Raw genomic sequence first — 20151 nt, 5'->3', positions numbered from 1 at the left:
GTAAAGAACAAGAAGAAAATCAATAAAACTAAAGAGTTTAAGATTTTATTTATTTTTTTGAGAGAGAGGAGAGAGTGCGTGTGCGCATACGCTTGAGCACAAGTAGGGGGGAGGGGCACAGGGAGAGGGAAAGGGACAAGCAGACTCCCCACTAGCAGGGAGCCTGACGTGGGGCTTGATCCCAGGACCCTGGGATCATGACCTGAGCCAAAGGCAGACGCTTAACCGACTGAGCCACCCAGGCGTCCCAAAACTAAGAGTTTAAAAAAAATCAGCAAAATTGACAAATCCTTAGCCTAGACAAAAAAAAGTAAGAAGCCTCTAATAACAAAAATCAGAAATGAAAAAGGAGGGGTGCCTGGGTGGCTCAGTGGTTAAGTGTCTGCCTTCGGCTCAGGTCATGATCCCAGGGTCCTGGGATTGAGCCCCGCATCGGGCTCCCTGCTCAGCGGGAAGCCTGCTTCTCCCTCTCCCACTCCCCCTACTTGTGTTCCCTCTCTTGCTGTGTCTCTCTCTGACAAAAAATTTAAAAAAAGGAAATGAAAAAAGAGATATTACAAATGATGTCACAGAAATAAAAGGTATCATAAGAGAGTACTATGAACAATGATACACCAACAAATAAGATAACCTAGGAGAAAAGAATACATTTCTGGAAACACACACTCTATCAAAATTGAATCTGAAGAAAGAAAAAAATTCTGAATAGATGTATAACTACTAAGGAGATTGAATCAATAATCAAAAACTTCCCCATAAAGAGGATCAGATGGCTTCACTAGTGAATTCTAACAAACATTTAAAGAAGAATTAACACCAATCTTTCTCAAACACTTCCAAAAAATTGAACACAACACTTGCAAACTTATTTTATGAGGCCAGCATTACTCTGTTACCAAAACCAGAAATACCACAAGGAAACTACAGACTAATATCCCCAATGAATCTAGATGCCAAGATCCTCAAAACAATTCAGCAAACTGAATGCAACAGCACATTAAAAAGGATGGTATGTCATAACAATGTGGGATTTATCCCTGGGATGCAACAATGTTTCAATGTATGAAAATCAATGTGATACACCACCTTAACAAAATAAAGAATAAAAATCACATGATCATCTCAATACATGCAGAAAAAGCATTTGGCAAAACTCACACTCATGATAAATACACTCAATAAACTAGGAACATAAAGAAATTACCATATGTAATAAAGGCCATAGAAGAAAAGCCCATAGCTCTAACATCCTATTCAACAGTGAAATCAAAAAGCTTTTCAGCCAGGAATAAGGAAGGAATGCTCTCACTGTCACCACTCCTATGCAACCTAGTACTGAAAGTCCTAGCCAGAGATATCAGGCTTTGAAATTAAAAGCATCAAAATCGGAAGAAAAGAATAAAATGATTCTTGTATTTAGTGACATGATCTTATATATAGAAAACCCTATAGATTACACACACACACACACAGAACTGATTAATGAATTCAGCAAAGTTGTAGAATACAAAATCACCACACAAGTATCAGCTGTGTTTCTATGCACTAACAGTGCACGATCTGAAAAAGAAATTAGGAAAACAATCCCATTTATAATAGCATGAAAAAAAGATAGGATAAACTTAACCAAGGAGGCAAAAGTCTTGTTCACTAAAAACTACAAAATATTGCTAAATCATAGAAGACACAAATAAATGGAAAAATATTCTGTGTTCATGGAGTGTAAGACTTACTACAGACAAAACAATCTACAAAATCAATACAATCCATGTCAAAATCTCAATGGCATTTTTTACAGAAATAGAAAAAAAGAATTTTAAAATTCATATGAAATCTTAAATTACTCCAAATAGCCAAAACAATCTTGAGGGAAAAAAAGCTGGAGGCTTCACACTTACTAACTTCAATAGTACAGAGCTACGGTAATCAAAACAGTGTGATGCTGATATAAAGATAGATGTATAGAGACCAATGGAACAGAACAGAGATTCCAGAAAAAAAAACCCTCATGCATATTTTCAAATGATCTTGGCAAAGGTGCCAATGCTACACACTGGGGGCAGGTTAGTCTCTTTAACAAATGGTATTGGATATCCACATTCAAAACAATGTATTTGGACCTTTACCTTACCACATGCTCAAAAATTAAGTCAAAAAGGATTAAAGACCTAAATGTAAGACATGGAACTGTAAATCTCCTAGAAGAAAACTTTTAGGGGGAATGCTTCATGACATTGGATTTGGCAATGATTTCTTGGATACGACAGTAAAAATACAGGCAACCAAAGCAAAAATAGATGAATGGGCCCACATCGAAATGAAAAGCTACCACACAACAAAAGAAACCATCAACAGAGTGAAAAGGCAACCTATGGAAAGGGAGAAAATATCTGCAAACTCTTTATGTGGTAATGAGTTAATATCCAAAATATGTAAGGTACTCCTTCAAGTCAGTAGCAAAAAAAAAAAAAAAAATTTTTTTTTTTCAAAAGATGCTCAACATCACTGATCATCAGGGAAATACAAATCAAAACCACAATGAGATATCACCTCACACCAGTTAGGATGGCTGCTATAAAACAAAAACCAGAAAATAATAAGTGTTGGTGAAGATATGAAGAAATTGGAATCCTTGGACACTGTCGGTGGTGTTACAAAATGGTGTAGTTACTATGGAACACAGTATAAAAGTTCCTCTAAAAATTAAAATTAGAGCTGTCATATGATCCAGAAATCTAACTGGGTGTATATCCAGAGAACTGAAAACAGGATCTCAAAGAGATGTCTGCACACCCATGTTCACTGCAACGTTATTTACAATAGCCAAGAGATAGAAACAACCTAAATGTCCTTCGATGGATGAGTGGATAAAGAAATATAGTATACACATACAGTAAAGTATTATTCAGCCTTTAAAAAGAAGGAAACCCTGGGGCACCTGGGTGGCTCAGTTGGTTGAGTGACCAACTCTTGGTTTCGGTTCAGGTCATGATCTCAGGGTCTTGGGCTCCACCCTCAGTGGGGAGTTTGCTTGTGATTCTCTCCCTTTCCCTCTGTCCTTCTCCCTCACCCCCAGCTCACTCACTCTTTCTCTCTCAAATAAATAAATCTTTTTTTTTTAAGAAGGAAATCCTGTCATAGGCACTGATGAACCTTGATTTCATAAATGAACCAGTCACAAAAAGACAAATACTTTATGACTCCACTTACATGAGGTATCTAAAGTAGCCATACCCTTAGAAGCTGAAAGTAGAGTGGCAGTTGCTAGGGGCTGGAAGGATCGAAATGATTTGTTGTCCAATGAGTATAGCATTTTAGTTTTAAAAATGAAAATGTTCTAGAAATTCATTGCACAATGATGGGCCTACCATTACCACTACTGTACTGTGCACTTAAAAAATGGTTATTTATGATGGTGAATTTTATGTCTTGTGTTTCTTACCATAATAAAAAAAGGAAGAAAAGTTGGTTTTTCCCTCCTACCTTCCCATTATTAAAAATGACTGAACATATGTTACTAAAGCTTTCCAAAAAATTCACCCCTGGGATGAGACAAAGCATGGAAAATCTCAAAACAAATAATTTTCCATAATTTGTGAACAGATGAAAACCATGTTTTAGAACATAAATGGTATGAAATCTTGAACACATTTGCTTTTGTGAACACCTAAGGAAATAATAGAGGAAGCTATACAAAGTGCTTATTGCCCTTTTACGAGCTTTAGGAAAAGAGAGATGTGGAAGAAAACCAATATAGAATTAATACATGAAATGAGAAGTAAACAAAATTAAGTCTGAAATGTATTTTTAATGGGATTACAGACTTTAGTGGCCGAATTTTTTAAAAGGAGGATTATCTATAGATGGATTCAATCCTTTGAAATTCACTCATAACAACTTAGAGAAAAGCAGGTGCTAAAGTGAGCCCTTGATGTTCCTACTACCCCTTTTTGTGATTTATAGAAGACTGTATTTAAAGCATGAGGTTGAGAATTTTCAGTATTGCTTCAATGTTGGATCAGACTCCAAATCTTGTCTGCAAACCCAATGCTGCTAGTCTCCCCTCATTTGCTAGTGATTCCCTCTCTAGTCTGCATCCCTAGGTTCATGACCAGACTTCAAATTCCCTTCATTTTCAAGAGCTATCCTTTTTCTCCTTTGCAGCTCCCAAGTCAGCCAGAATCCAGAGCCTGCCCATGTCCAGAGAGAAAGGCTGCACAATTTTTCTATACAAGTGATTCTCGACTTTGGTTGAGAATCAACACATCAAGATCAGATTTGTTTATGATACAAAATTAAATATACATAATTGACTAGTTAGAATGCCCCCATGGATCACGTTTTAATTTTATTTCAAGATTTTTAAGGTCTGAGTATTTACTTCTAACCACAGCATCCATACAATCCATAACTTCATTTTCCCCCCTCATGGTAACTAAAGGAAATGCATGAAGTTGTGAATAGTCCATGCTGGGGACTGTGATTGCTGATTCAGCCTCATCAGGATACCCAAAGCTTTGGGAGTGAAATAAATAAATGCTGGCTTCTAGAAGGTTCATTTAAATTGTTTAATGGGGCGCCTGGGTGGCTCAGTCGTTAAGCGTCTGCCTTCGGCTCAGGTCATGATCCCAGGGTCCTGGGATCGAGTCCCACATCGGGCTCCCTGCTCGGCAGGAAGCCTGCTTCTCCCTCTCCCACTCCCCCTGCTTGTGTTCCTGCTCTCGTTATCTCTCTCTGTCAAATAAATAAATAAAAATCTTAAAAATAAATAAATAAATTGTTTAATGGATTGAAACACCACAGACAACCAAGAGGTTTATTTTTCACTTCAAAAAATTCAGGACAGTTAGATTTCCCCTCACCTAGTTGAAGAGGAACAGTGGCAAGAGTAAAGAGAGGGGAATCACTTGGATTTCAAGTCTCTCTCCTGTTGCTGTACAGGCAGCCTCTCCCTTACAGGCGAATGGTATGCTGTAGAGTGACTCTTTCTGTGAGTAGGGGAACTTACCATGGCCAACTCTTAAGGAGATTTTACCTGTCAAAGAGCTGCTTTTCAAATGGGAACTATATACTGAACTATTTATCATTTTAAACAGTTGATTTTAAGTCTAATGTTGTCAGTAGATGAATGCAATGTTGGTTCTTTTTTTTAAGATTTTTATTTATTTGTCAGAGAGAGAGAGAGAGCACAAGCAGGGGGAGTGGCAGGCAGAGAGAGAAGCAGACTTCCCACCAAGCAGGGAGCCCGATGTGGAACTCGGTCCCAGGACCCTGGGATCATGACGTGAGCCAAAGGCTTAACCGACTGAGCCACCCAGGCATCCCATATGAATGCAATGTAAATCAAGACTCAAACCTGTGGGCTTTCCAAGAAAGAAATGTTAAACAAATACAAATACATTGGACTTATTTGTTTTAACTTTTTATTTTCTTAAAAGAATATTGAATGTTAAAATTAGTTTGGGGTGATGAAAATTTATGATAATACAAAAAATAATTCATTTAGGATGTCAAGTGATACCTACTGATAGGATATTTGAGTAACCCACAGAAACTTTAAACCTCCAACAAGCACATATTTTTCATTTGAAAATAAAATTAAAAAACCGAAGACATATTTGGGAGGAAATAATCCTGGAAGCTACAAAATGTTATTAAATAATTTATATCAAGGCCATTCTAGCCACTAAACAAAGGATTTACAGTCTTTTAAAACCACTGGAATTCAAAAGCAAAACGAAACAAAAAAATCACCTTCTGGTGTCTAGGATATGATCTGGCAGTCTGAACTGAATTCGGGTTGAGGCAAAGTTTTGGTCAACTTGAAATGTCAATCAATACGTTATGCACCTTGACACTGTTTTTCACAGGAGGTTAGGAAATCCTGCCGAGCCAGGTGTAGGTTAGTTGCTTCTAATCAAATTCAACAGCATACTTTACTGCCATCTTTTCCTTCTCTCTTTCTCCTTCCTATTCGATGCCCAAAGTTTAGCTTCTCTCTCAATGTAGACTTGATGCTTCACTCATGTTATAGTTACTTTTCACAGTGAGGTCCCAATTCGTTGCTTCAGATGTCTTGAAATGTATACTTACCTGAATGTTTATGGATCCCACAAGATCGTAGTACTGCCCAAGTATTTCTAGTTGTCTTTATGTGTAAGATTTAATAAATAGATTTTTAGAGACTTAAGTTCTATTAAAAAGTAACAGTCAAATTTAATTCAGTAATTCTAAAATTTTTTTTATTTATTTATTCATGAGAGTCAGAGAGAGAGAGAGAGAGAGGCAGAGGGAGAAGCAGCCTCCCAAGGAACAGGGAGCCCGATGTGGGACTCGATCCTAGGACCTTAGGATCATGACCTGAGCCGAAGGCAGACGCTTAACCATCTGAGCCACCCAGGTGCCCCTAATTCAGTAATTCTCAATACAAGAGGATTAAGAAAGACAACTCTGACCAGGGGTGAAAAAAAACAAAAAACACAGTGATGCAGACAGCAGGATGAAGGCTTCCCATCCATTTATTTATTAGCTTTCCTGACTGAATCTCTAATAGGAGGCCCACCTTCAGAGGTGAGAAAGTAATTTGGTCTTCACTGTCTTCTGCCCTCACTTTTTATCTCAGACTAGGTTACTCTTAACCATATTGATTAATCCAATTGTAATGGCTTCGAGTAGATTGAAGGTGTACAGATTTAATGAGACGCTGCCTGAGTGATGGGCAACAGGCTAAAATCAAGGTCATTCCCTGCCATAATGGTTGCCTCCTGTCAACAGAGTGAACCTGTGACATACCAATGAATGGCACCTGGTGAAAATGAAAACAGGTGCAAATCTTGCACTTCCATGACAGTTTTTATTAGTGTGATTTTAATTCACTCCTGAATTCAACCACAAATATTATACTTACTAATCCATAACTTAATTTCATCTTGAAATGTTTTCTTTGGGGTGCCTTCGATATTGACTTTTACTTAGGTTTGATTCTATAAACAAGTTGATCCTGGGTGAATTGAGAAAGAATCTTCTAACAATTAGGGAAAGCCCATGCACATTACTTAATATTTAGAAACGTCATTCACTAATGTCACAAGCGTGATAACGATGATGTCCTTGCTAATTCTTTCAAGGAGTAATATATTTAATGCCTATTACTCTGCTGAATTTATACTGGATGTGAATGTTCACTAGTAGTGGTTGGAAACCCTATTATGTGAAGGACAACTGACTGAATTAAAGAAGGGGAAACTACTTGAGGAAAAGTCAAAGTCCCCCCAGTGGTCTGTTAGTCCTTGGACCTCCTTTCCTACTATTCTTGCCCTTGTTTACTCTGCTGTAGTCACACAGTCCTCTTTGCTGTTCATTGAACAAACCAGGAAGGGTACCACTACCTTTTCCCTTTTTTTTCCTGAAATACCCTACCCCCAAATACACTGTCTTCTCTCTTGAGGTCTTTGCCCAAATGTACCTGCTCCATGATGCCCGCCCTTACCTACTATTTGTCACCATCTAAATAGACTAAAGTTATTTATTAGGTTCTTTGACACTGTCCCTCTATCCCTGCTAGAATGTAAGCCTCACAAGTTCACTAATATATCCCAGTAGAAAAGTACCTGGCACTTGATAGTCATTAAAGAAAAATGCATGGAAGGAGCAAATAAAATCTCTGAAGAGTGACTGCGTAGAGCAGTGGAGTGCTCCCGAGGGCAGAACTAGATTTACGGAGAGACAAAAAGGAGGCAGAGTTAGGTTCCACATATGAATGACTTCCCAAATGAAGAGATTTTCCAACTTTGCCCTGCAGTCAAATCACCTGCAGAGCTTGTTAAAAACAATTCCTGGACCCCAGACCTAATGAGGCAGAACCTCCACAGGTGGGTTACAGATCATTTGTTTCACACCCAATTTCAAGAACCACCCTTCTAAATATTCAAATATTCTCAGTCACCAAAATATTCAAGGAGAGACAGAAAGACCGAGTGTCAAGGATGTTTAGAGAAATGTTCATATTTGCACTGCAGACGAAGGCTGGGCTCAAAGATTCTGTAATTTTTAAAAAGATTTTACTTATTTATTTGACAGAGAGAGAGAGAGAGAGGGAGACAGAGAGAACAAGCCGGCGGAGAGGCAGAAGGAAAGGGAGAAGCAGGCTCCCCGCTGAGCAAGGAGCTGGATCCGGGGCTGGATCCCAGGACAGAGGGATCATGACCTGAGCCAAAGGCAGATGCTTAACTGACTGACCCAGGAGCCCCAAAGATTCTGTAATTTTATCAGATCAATTTCAAGATTGATTAATGTACTGTATTTTGTGCTATATAATTTAGAAAACGTTAACTTTACTTTCCATCAGGCTCTGCTCTGATGTTGGAATGAATGCCTCTTAAGAGTAATAGAAATATAGCTCTAAGGAATATCTCATTTGTTTAACATTTGTTTAACATTTAACGTTTCTGTGGAAGTCTCATTACACATAAGAATATAAGTTGGAAATTTCTGACTTAGTTTGGAAGTCACATTATTTCATTTAATGCAGATAACGGCAATTGACTCTTAATTATGTTTAGAATCAATGAGAGGCCTTCTGAGGAAGCAACCTATGCGATAACCATAATTCCGAAAAGGGTCAAAGTCACGTTAATAATTTGCAACTGAAAACAACCCTAATTTAATATTCAGTATTAATGAATATTCTCTTTTCATAGAGAAGGCAGTATGCATGTATAACATAGATATTTTCACTATGAAGTGAATAAATCAATGCACAATGCACAGCACACCTTTAGCAACCAAGCTCTTCCTCTTCAAGTCCATGTGCTTTGCCTGGTTGGTGGAAAGAATCAGTAGATGCATCTCTCCACTCTCTAGCTAGATATAATTACCCAGGTCAAATGTCTTTCAATTTACAAGTATCTATAAGGAAGTTTTTTCACTTTTGGGTTAGAAAGATAATTAAAACTGATTTTTTATTTACGTTTCCCATTATGGCATAAATGTAAGGAAGTAATTGGAGAAGAATCCAGTGTTATTAGGAAAAACAGTTACTGTTCACAGAAGTCTGGTCTGAACTGCGCTGAATTCTTTGAGTATCACATATTACTACACTGTGTGAAAGCCACTGCTGATGGTATCAAAATGAATAATGATACTAGTATTAGTAGTTTCTATTTATTACATGCTTACTATGTGTCAGACGCTGTTTTAAGTGCTTTACGTGAACTGGCTAATTCAGCCCCCAGAACCTAATGAGGTAGGCACAATTCTTCTTCCTACCTTATGGATTAGGAAACAGGCTCAGACAGATTCAGCTGCCCAAGGAGGTACAGTGGCTTACTTCAGATTTAAACTCAGGCAGAGCCCAAGCATTTAACCACAACATACCTCCTCTTTTATTGTACTTCTAAGGAAGTGCTTTAGGAAATGTACACTTGTTAAGGAATTCAGATACACTTAAATAAAGGGTTTTTTTTTTGAGGTTGTAAACCTATATTAACTGAAACTTCAAAAGCCCTAAATGATTTATTTTTCAGTATTTTTACTCTTTGTTGTCATTAAGGGTTTGTGTGTGTGTGTGTGTGTTGTGTGTGTATGTGTGTGTGTATTTTACTATATTTGAAGGTACTGTTCTAATACTGCACTATGGATGAACATCGGCATACTAAAAATTGGCTGAACTCAGAAATTTGTGACTGAATCCGCAATAGCACTCTTGTGGTATAATCCTTAGTTTTAAGTATTTTGCCCAAACAGGTACAATGTATAAAAACTTGAGGGGACACTCACCTGCATCACAATTTTCGGTCACAGTCGCTTTATAGAGATGGTGGCTGAAGGAAATCTTTACATCTTCCCCTTCCATGTGAACGACTAAGAGGCCAGTGGTCGTCCTAGCTGGAACCCCCTCGTCCCTAACTTTTAACTGCAGCCAGATTGGAAAATATTCAGAAGATGGGCAGTGCTGAAGTTGAACTTCTCCTGTATATTTATCAATAGAAAACATTGACTGGGTCTCTGCAAAACTAAAAATGACAGTTCCGTTGGGTCCCAAGTCAGGGTCACTGGCTGTCAGAATGGCAGTTGTCTGGTTAGTAGGCGACTGGGGAGAAAGAAAAATCTCCAAGGGGTTCTGCACCCAAACCGGGTCATTGTCATTTACATCCGTGACATGTACTTCTATAATGACCGTGGTGCTTCTTGAGCCCTGGACACTACAGTCTCTGGCCACAGCCCTAAATGTATGCTGAGATCTGGCTTCTCGGTCCAGCGTGTGGCGGGTTCTCAATGTACCTGCCATGGCATCAATGGTGAATGCACCAGAAGCCTCATCCACCAGAAAATACTCAGTTTGTCCATTCAGGCCTTCATCCCTGTCCACGGCAGACAGCACGAGAACCACTGTTCCCACTTCAGCATCTTCTCTCACGGAGGCCTGGTAATGCAGCATGGGGAAGGACGGGCCATGGTCATTGTCATCCAAAACTCTAACCTGCAACTGCACTAGAGAGCTCCTCGGTGGATCCCCAAGATCAGAGCACAGGATGACTAGGGTAATATTGCTGACTTGTTCCCGGTCCAAAGCGCGAGTGGTTGAGAGTTCTCCTGATGTCTCATTAACAGCAAAGTATTCGTCCGTATTTCCATCTATTAAAGAAAACACATTCAAATTCAAAACTCATTGGAACTGAAGAAGTAGCAGCCCTTTGCTAGCTATATATACATATACATATACATATGATTCATATATATGTATATGTGATATATATCCGTCATATATATGATGAGACATATATATATATATAGGATTTATTCATTCAACAAATATTTATTTCATGAATATTACATCCTAGCACTTTTGTAAGTATTGAGGATATAACAGTGAACATGATAGAGTCCCTGCCCTCATGAAGGCTCTATAATCAGGGGATAAACAGAATAATATAATTCAATATTTCTTTTAATTCAAATAATTAAAACACTTGCTTTGACTGATTTGCAGCAGTGTGGATTTTTGTGTATGCATTTACAACTTTTTATATTCATACATTTTTCCTCTTGAGATAATTAAAATGTAAGTTTTATTTGAAATAAAATAATACCAGGACGAGATAAGAAACAGGATATAATGTCCATTTTTAGATATCAATAAAAAATTAACAGGGGGATAGTAGTATTGTGGATGCAGTGAGATTCTCTTCCACATTCCCAGGTACCTTGTGCATGACTCATAACACTTCTCTAAGAGATAGGGGAACACTTGTCTGTTTCTTCCCTGACGTAAGGAATGATGAGGTTTTAGTCTTCTCTGTATCCTCAAAAAAAAAAAAACCTTCCCTTTACTCTTGCCCATTGTACCAAGCAGAATCAAAGTTAAACCTGAACACAGAGACAAAAAAACCTTCAAAGATATTTTAAAGTCATCCTAAAAATTAGGAAAAATACAGTTCAGTGACTTTTTGGCCATATCTTGGATGAGGGGCATATTCTTGGATGAAGCACACTATTCCAAATAGAGTGGGATTGGGGCGCCTGCGTGGCTCAGTCAGTTAAGCGTCTGCCTTTGGCTCAGCTCATGACCCCAGGGTCCTGGGATTGAGCCCCAGCAGGGAGCCTGCTTCTCCCTCTCCCTCTGTTGCTCCCCCTGCTTGTACTCTCTCTCTCTGTGTGTGTCAAATATAAAATTAAAATAAAATAAAATATAATAAAATAAAATACTGAGTGGGAATTTACTGGAGTCTGCCAGCAGCATGTGGGGAAGAAGTAGAACAGCATTCAAGAAAACAACAGTCATAAGCAGTGTTGGGGGCTGAGGAGAAGGGACTTGCATTTGTATTTTGTTCATAAAACACAACTAATTTGTACCAAACTATATACAGGGGTGATCAGACAAACCTACATTTCTGTGGCATTTGTCATTGATAAATTGATTCATTCACTTAGCAGACATTTAAGGAGAACCTGCCACATGCCAAATGTGTGCTGGATGCTGGGAATATGAAGGCAGTAAGGCATGATCCCAGTCTCCAAGCATTTACAGTCCAGGAGGAATTTGGGTCAGTCCTGGGACCTTAAAGTGTGGTGTGAAAATCATACGCACAGAATGCCCAGAAGCATAGAGGAAGGACACGCAGTCCTGTGTTAGGATGGGCAGGAATGCTTATTAGAAAGAGTGACATCAAAACTGGTTCCTAAAGAGGTGGGAGCCTGGCTGAAAGTTTTGGAAAGTGTGTTCTAGGCAGAGGGGAGAGCCTGAGGGAAGTCTTAGGAATATGAGGACTTAAAGGCTACAAGTGTTTTAGTGTAACTAGAACACAGGGTTCCCTAGGGGTTTGCGTGGAGAGGGCAGGGAGAGGGTTGGCAGCCGGGAAGACGTGAATTTAGAAGATAAGCAGGGGGTTAAATCATGAAGTGCCCTGTGTACACTGCTGAAGAGTCTGCCTTAACATCCTTAGGGAGCTCCTGAAGGATTTTAGAGGAGAAAGGGTCATGAATCACATTTCTGCTTTGGGAGGAGGGCTGAGCAGCAATGTCAAAGCTTGGTTAGAATACAGGAAAGTTAGGAGGCTATTACAGTAATCTGCTTGAGCACCAGGGATGTTCTAAATGAAGACATGCATAGAGGAAGTGGACACATCCCAAAGATATTAAGGAGAAAAGTAAGAAGGAAGGGATGAAGGATTCATGATGGGGTTTGGTGAAAGAGTGAAGGGTGTTTAGACCAGTTGTGTTTAAAAGGAGGTAAGAGTACCCCTGGGGTTATCTGAAGTTTTCTAAAGAGTATCTGGAAACTGGTAGTTTTAAGGTAATTTCCAGAAGCTCAGTTTACATATTCTTATTCCTAAAGTTGTTCTGCCTGAGAAATCACCTAAAATCATGTGAGTTTGTCTTCTCCACATTCCTTTTTTTTTTTTTTAAAGATTTTATTTATTTGAGAGAGAGAGAGCATGAGAAGGGGGAGGAACAGAGAGAGAAGGAGAAGCAGGCTCCCCACTGAGCAAGGAGCCCGATGTGGGAACTCAGTCCCAGGATCCTAGGATCATGACTTGAGCCGAAGGCAGACGCTTAACCAACTGAGCCACCCACACGCCCCTCCACATTCCTTAACATTGTTACCTTTAGCATCCTCCCTAGTCTATCTCTTAAGTATGGTGCCTTGGCAGGTGGCTTTGCAGGTCCAGAGTGCTTCTGGAAAGATGTCTGGGTCTCTCAGTGTCTGAGAGCACGGGACTCCTCCCAGCTGTGGGCCTGACCCCGCAGGTGCCCTTGGCTTGGGCAGGGCCCGTGGGACTGAAGGTAGGTAAGGAGCCTGGCTTGGCCTTGAATGGGAACCTTCCCCTGCCTGGGAAGTTGTTCAAATATATTTTTAAAAAAGTATGTTTTATTCTATTTGATATTTTTAAAAGGTGATATAGCCATTTATCTTAACATGTCAATATTTATGATATTCCGAGAGACACTAGTTAAACTTCTAATAAAAATTTTTAGTCAATTACTTAAAAATATGTGTGTTGGTAGTACATGGTTTTTCAAGATTCCACTAAGGGTAAGTTGAGCGAGGTTACCGACAGAGACTCTAGGAGAAGCCAGACTGTGATGCGGGACGGTGTGAAGGAGGTGGTGCTGAGTGCAGCTGGGGACACACTGGTAATGCAATGCTGTTGGGCACAACAACGGGGTCTCTGAGGTGAAACAATTTGAAATGGGAGGGAAAGATAAGTGGATGTGCTAGGGTGAAAAAAAAAAGATTATTGAATATCGGGTCTAGCCTTGCCATTTGAGTTGGCTTTTCTCTTCATGTGCTCCATCTATTTTATCACTCTGTAAATTGTTGAAAGCTGATAACAGTGATTCTTGTCCACAGAAATGCAAATTAATTATGTCTAGTGGAATGTCACTGGTTATTGTCCTGCAGCTAGACCTCGTCTGCATTTCAGAATTCCTTATTTCCTCTGTGTGTGTGTGTGTGTGTGTGCGTGCGTGTGTCCTGGAATTCTCCTTGGACCAATTTTTTTTTAAAATTTTTTAAAAGATTTTATTTATTTATTTATTTATTTATTTATTTATTTATTTGACAGAGAGAGACACAGCGAGAGAGGGAACAGAAGCAGGGGGAGTGGGAGAGGGAGAAGCAGACTTCCTGCAGAGCAGGGAGCCCGATGCGGGGCTCGATCCCAGGACCCTGGGATCATGACCTGAGCCAAACGCAGGCGCTTAACGACTGAGCCACCCAGGCGCCCCTCCTTAGACCAATTTTAACATCTTTTTAGTTTGCTCATTAATCAGTGACTTAATAAAATAAATAAAATATCTTCGGCAGTTGTTAATTTTAAAATTGTGTGAAAGTCATTATTTTACTTAAAAAAAAATGTCCTTTAATGGGACTTAGATGTCGGATGCAGATAAAGATAGGGAGATATAAGGGTGTCAGCAGTAGCTGAAGATGAGGACTGGATGAAATGACACAGTAAGAGTGTGTCCATGAGCAAAGTAAAAAAAAATAAGCACAAAACACCCTGGAAACTCCAGTAAGTCAGAGGACCACCCACAGAACAAGGACATTGGGAAGGCTTGTCTAGAAAGGCAGAAGAAGAATCAGGAGAAAGTGACTTTCTGAAGTCAAGGTGGGACCAAGTGTCCAGGGCATGGTGCACAAGGGCACAAAGCAGTACAATTAAATTAAGAAATGACAGGGATCCACTGGATTTAGCAACAAGATCCTAAGTGCCTTTTGCAAGGGCAGTTTCAGTGGAATACATATTCCAAAGTAAGGTAAAGACACAGAAACCAGAGTGTACACAATGATTTTTAAGAAGCTTGATTGTGAAGGAAAAGAGACAGTGGAGGGATGCATCTGAGGGAAGTCTTTTTTCAAGATGGGAAGGACTGGTAAATATTGATGGGTAAAACCAGCAGAAGGGGAAACTTTGACAGTATGGGAAAAAGAAGCAAATGAGCAAACCCTAATACAGTGAAGGGGGATGGGTGGCACTCTGGGGATTGTTTGTAATCAGTGCTTGACAAGATAAACCCCAGAATTTGAAACTGAGCATTTAGAAAATCTTATACAGACTTGACAGAATAATTTTATGTCTGCATAATATCATAATAGATTAAAAAAAACCCTGAGGCTTGCATTGTGTATGCCTTTTTGTTTTCTTCCTCACGGTAATTCATATTTTTGTATTTTACAAAAGTTTCAGTGCACAACAGATTGAAAATTAAAAAAAAATTCAAACCCTGGTCCTTAATCACAGATCGTTTGGAAAGTTCTAGAAAACAAGTGGAGTTTACAAAGGAAAGTACCCAATGCAACAGGTAGAAAAGAAGTAAAATTGGGCTTACTTACACAAGTTAGTTTGAAAGGGTATCGTTCTTCTGGATGAAAGTATGACAATACACATAAACATTTAAAATATATATGCCCTTGGACATGATAACTCCACTTACATTTATCATAAGGAAATAATTGGGTAAGTGTTCAACTGCAACACTTTTATAATAGTAAGACTGCTATTATACTCAATATCTAAAAGACCATAAAAGGGGATGGATGAATTAAGTGATATTTTACATAAGCAGTAAGAAGAGGCATCACTAGAAATGCTAACATATGTGTATATTTACTGATATGAAAGATTCATATAGTATATTAAAAAATGAGTTTAGGGAGGCCTGGGTGGCTCAGCCGGTTAAGTGGCTGTCTTCGGCTCAGGTCATGATCCCAGGGTCCTGGGATCAAGTCCCATACTGGGCTCCTTGATCAGCAGGGACCCTGCTTCTCCCTTTGCCTGCCACCCCCCCTGCTTGTGCTCACTCTCTCTCTCTCTGATTAAATAAATAAATAAATAAATAAATAAATAAATAAATAATGAGTTTAAAAAATGAGATAACAAAGTAGCATATATAAATTGTCCAATATATATAAAATTGATGTCTCCATTCACCAAGGTTCATGGAGAAGTGTTTTTCAAAATAATAAATGAGTTACCTCTGCAAGATATAAATTTTTGTGTTACTACTTTTGTTCTTCATAAATATGTACATATTCTATACCAATTATATATCACTTTTATAATCAGGTAAAAAGGCAATAAAGCTATTCTCGTTTTGGAGTAAAATGGGTGGCACATAGAAAATGCCATGTGTTCTAGAATTTTTAGCAAATAGAAAGTGATAGCTTTCAGAAGCTAGTCCCAAAACTGTTTTTACAAGATCTAAAAGCACCTTCTCCCAATCAGATGCAGTCTCTGAAGCATTACTCTCTCCTCAACTCCTATCATTCTATGACATATACCAAAAATCACCTTTTCTGTTAGATGAATAAGAAGATGTGGCTCTCTCCATACAAATGCTACCATTGTTTTGTCAGAAATTTTTATGCTTCTGATCCAAAGGGAGCCATATCACAAAATTATCTTCTGGGTAGAAGTTCCTACAGACTCTGATCAAGGGTAGGGTATGGTTATAGTTCTTAAGTGTTATACTGGTGTTCAGATCTGGGAACTGTCTATCTCTGTGTCCTCCAGGTTCCATTTAAGAAAAGACTGACAACAACTGCCTTTGGCTCAGGTCATGATCCCCAGGGTCCTGGGATGGAGTCCCTGCATTGGGCTCCCTTCTCTGCAGAAAGCCTTCTTCTCCCTCTGCCACTCCCCCTGCTTGTGTTCCTGCTCTTGCTATTTCTCTCTCTGTCAAATAAATAAATAAAATCTTTAAAATAAAATAAAATAAAATAAAATAAAAAAGAATGCAGGGTGCCTGAGTGGCTCAGTCGGTTAAGCGTCTATCTTGGGTTCAGGTCATGATCCCAGGGTCCTGGGATGGAGTCCTGCATCAGGCTCCTTGCTCAGCAGGGAGCCTGCTTCTCCCTCTCCCTCTGCCTGCCACTCCCCCTGTTTGTGCTCTCTCTCTCTGTCAAATAAATACATAAAATCTTAAAAAAAAAAAAAAAGAGGGCGCCTGGGTGGGCTCAGTCGTTAAGCGTCTGCCTTCGGCTCAGGTCATGATCCCAGGGTCCTGGGATCGAGCCCCGAATCCGGCTCCCTGCTCGGTGGGAAGCCTGCTTCTCCCTCTCCCATTCCCCCTGCTTGTGTTCCCTCTCTCGCTGTGTCTCTCTCTGTCACATAAATAAAATCTTAAAAAAAATAAAATAAAATAAAAAAGAAAAGACTGACAAAAGTCTTGCTGGCTCAAAATAATAAGAATATTAGTGATCATATAAAAGACACAAAGGTAGAAAAAAGTTATATATTCCATCTACACACCCACTAACATTACCACAAAAAATTCACAATAGTTGCAGAGGGGAGATTTAAGAATTTGGAAGCCAGTGGCTCAGGCTGTCTGTGGAAAGGACACACATGGCACCAAATAGCTTTTACTGAGCATGTATTCTGTAGACCCTGCAATAGACACCAAATACAGAATAATCACCAGTGTGTCAACTCAGTCAGTGTCACGAGGAGAATTTTAGTGGAGAAAATACTTACCAATTACATGATACCTGACAGCTCCATTATTGCCAGAATCCATATCAGAAGCCAAAACAGTGTAGACAACCCCTGGCTCTTGGTTTTCCAGAACCTCAATGTCATGACCGGGGACAATAATCTCTGGTGCGTGATCGTTCTCATCTTCTACAGTACAGAGAATTGTCGTGGTGCCAGATAATGAAGGGACTCCTCCATCTCGCACGAGTACTGATGTGAAATAAAAGATGGCACAGACTGTGGCCATAAATTCATGCCTAAAATATATTGCCCCAACTAGACTGCTGCATCAGACCAAACTAACTGGGTAGCACTGGGTCAATAACAGTTTACTAAAGACATTCTACAGACATGTAAAATTTCACCACTAACCTCCTGCTGCCTACTTTTGTTTGTACCGTATCAGGCATCCCTTACCTCGAAGGGTGAAAAGTTCCCAAACTTCTCTGTCAAGTATGGTGGTGGTCACTACCTCTCCAGTGTCAGGATTTATCTTGAAGAACCCAGATGAAGCCCCTGGCATGATTTCAAACTGAAACTTGGAATTGATTCCTTAAGAAAAATATAAAGAAAAACTTACTAACTATCCCTTTGGAAACATTTCGTCTGTTTTCCTATGAACATGTTAGGCCAGAGATGAGAAAGGCAAGACGTTTAAACAACCTTCAGATTAAGGTAAAACACACACACACACACACTCACCTCTTTTGGCTGTTCTTGCTAAATAAAAGCCTCATGGGCTGAAATGCTTGATTTTCAAAAGTCTTAGGAGACTTCCCCACAGTGAATGCTTAAGATTTTTTCCCTCCCATAAAAAATTTCTTATGAGTGCGCAACCCTATAATATATTCCTAATTACTCCTTCTAACACCCCTGATTGTGATTTAATGACATAATTGTATGCTTACGGGGCAAAGGACAATTTCTGTAGATCGACTCCCTACTTAAAAGCTTGTGCTCAGTTATGGTATTCTGTTTATTCTCCAGTGCAGGAGGCAAGCACATAGACTTGCTATATGCATATTTTTGTTTTATTTTCTACTTAGTATTCAGGCTCCTATCTGGAGTGAGAAATGTGGTACCACATTAGCATGCATTTTGAAAACAATGCTTCCCATTTTTTTGTGGTTTCATTTCTTCCCTGAGAAAAGCATCATGTCATTTCCATCATTGATTATGAAGATCATTCATACCATTAACTTAAATGAGCTTATCCCATGCTGTTGTAGCTTATTTGCACTTTATACAAATTCCTTCCAATTATTTTCCTATCTTCTTTTTTAACTGACGAGAATCTACGAATAGACATAGTACTTAGAATATATGATTTTATAATCCAATAGAAAATGAAACACTATTTTTTGGCCTTAACAACAACAACAAAACTTCAATTACAAATTCCATCTTGCCAGTCTTAAAAATTTCCATTCCACTATTTACTGGATATAATATAGGACTGAGTGCTGGAGGGAGTGGAGTGTAAGTCTAGTTTTATGTAAGAATAAATATAGATGTCTTCTTATTATGTCCTTGAAAGAGAAAGGATATTTAACATAGTCTGCAGATGTTTTAAGGACCTTAAGAGAAAAAAAAATCTAATAAGATACAATCAGTATATTTGATATGGTGTGGTCAGAGGTCACCAAAAACTTACTGTTCTGTCACTAGAGATTAGGCATATTATTCCATTAGTGATTATTTAATAATTAAAGTGATTACTTTGGTCTCATAATGATCACCTACTCTCTTCTATAGCCAAGACAAAAATTCTAAAAATTCCAGGTTAAATTTGTTATTCCTGTTTATCTCTTTGTACATTAGGAAAATGGGAACAATACCATCTTACATCTGTTTTCCTGTTCCTCAAATATTTGGTGAGCAAAATTAGATGTCAAGCAGAGAGCTATTTGCCCAAGACACAGCAGTGAATCAAATGGGTATGGCCTCAGCCTTCAGAGAGCTTACACAGAGAACAGCATTTCTGTGTTTTTGGACCCTTTATTTTTAAAATCAACTCACTCATTTATTATATGATTTTATCATACATTACACATTATGTTATATTTTATATATTACATTATGTATTTTAATATTTATTTAAAATATTTAATATTTTAATTCCCAATACCTGTCAAACCTAGAAAATGTTTAAAAATAAACTCAAATCTTTATGTTTTCCCTTCCTCCCATTGCTCCCATTATTCTGTAATGTGCTTTACCATTCTCCTCAATATGTTCCTGACTTTTTCGAAACTTTCAGATTTTATTATTTCCATTATGCTATATAGCTTTTATCCCTGAGATAACAAGCCATTCACTTTCAACCTCCCTAGTATATTAAGAATAAATAAGATTCTTAATTACACCATAGTTTGCATGCATACATTTTTTACATACATTTTCACACTCCAAACTTTACACCCTTCATAACTTAAATTATGTGAAATAACTTTAAAATATTTTACAGTGGCTCTTTTAGAATTTAATTAGTGCCTTGCTTCTTCCTCCTCACAACCTGTAATCATCCAGGACAAACATAGCATCATCAGACATGAGAACCAAGAAAATAAAAATAAAATAGAGATTATTTAGTCTAATTTCATCACCTTCCTAAGCACAGTGGAAATTGGGATCTGGAGATATTCAGTGATATGACACACCCAGTGAAGGG

General features: G+C 38.6%; 1 protein-coding gene across 1 annotated transcript in view; it reads right to left on the bottom strand.

The window, feature by feature from the left end:
• DCHS2 (dachsous cadherin-related 2) overlaps positions 1-20151 on the bottom strand; it is a 301078-nt gene that overhangs the window by 38291 nt on the left and 242636 nt on the right. Inside the window, exons 12-14 of the mRNA XM_044913075.1 lie at positions 17898-18032; positions 17481-17690; positions 9778-10635 (exon numbers count right to left, since the gene is read on the bottom strand). Coding sequence (XP_044769010.1) covers positions 9778-10635; positions 17481-17690; positions 17898-18032 — 1203 coding nt within the window. The remainder of the gene's footprint in view (positions 1-9777; positions 10636-17480; positions 17691-17897; positions 18033-20151) is intronic.

Source organism: Neomonachus schauinslandi, chromosome 2 (genome assembly GCF_002201575.2).
Source record: "Neomonachus schauinslandi chromosome 2, ASM220157v2, whole genome shotgun sequence".
Taxonomy (NCBI): Eukaryota; Metazoa; Chordata; class Mammalia; order Carnivora; family Phocidae; genus Neomonachus; species Neomonachus schauinslandi.
Note: the sequence above shows the minus strand (reverse complement) of the source record. Positions and strands in the feature narration are given on the sequence as shown.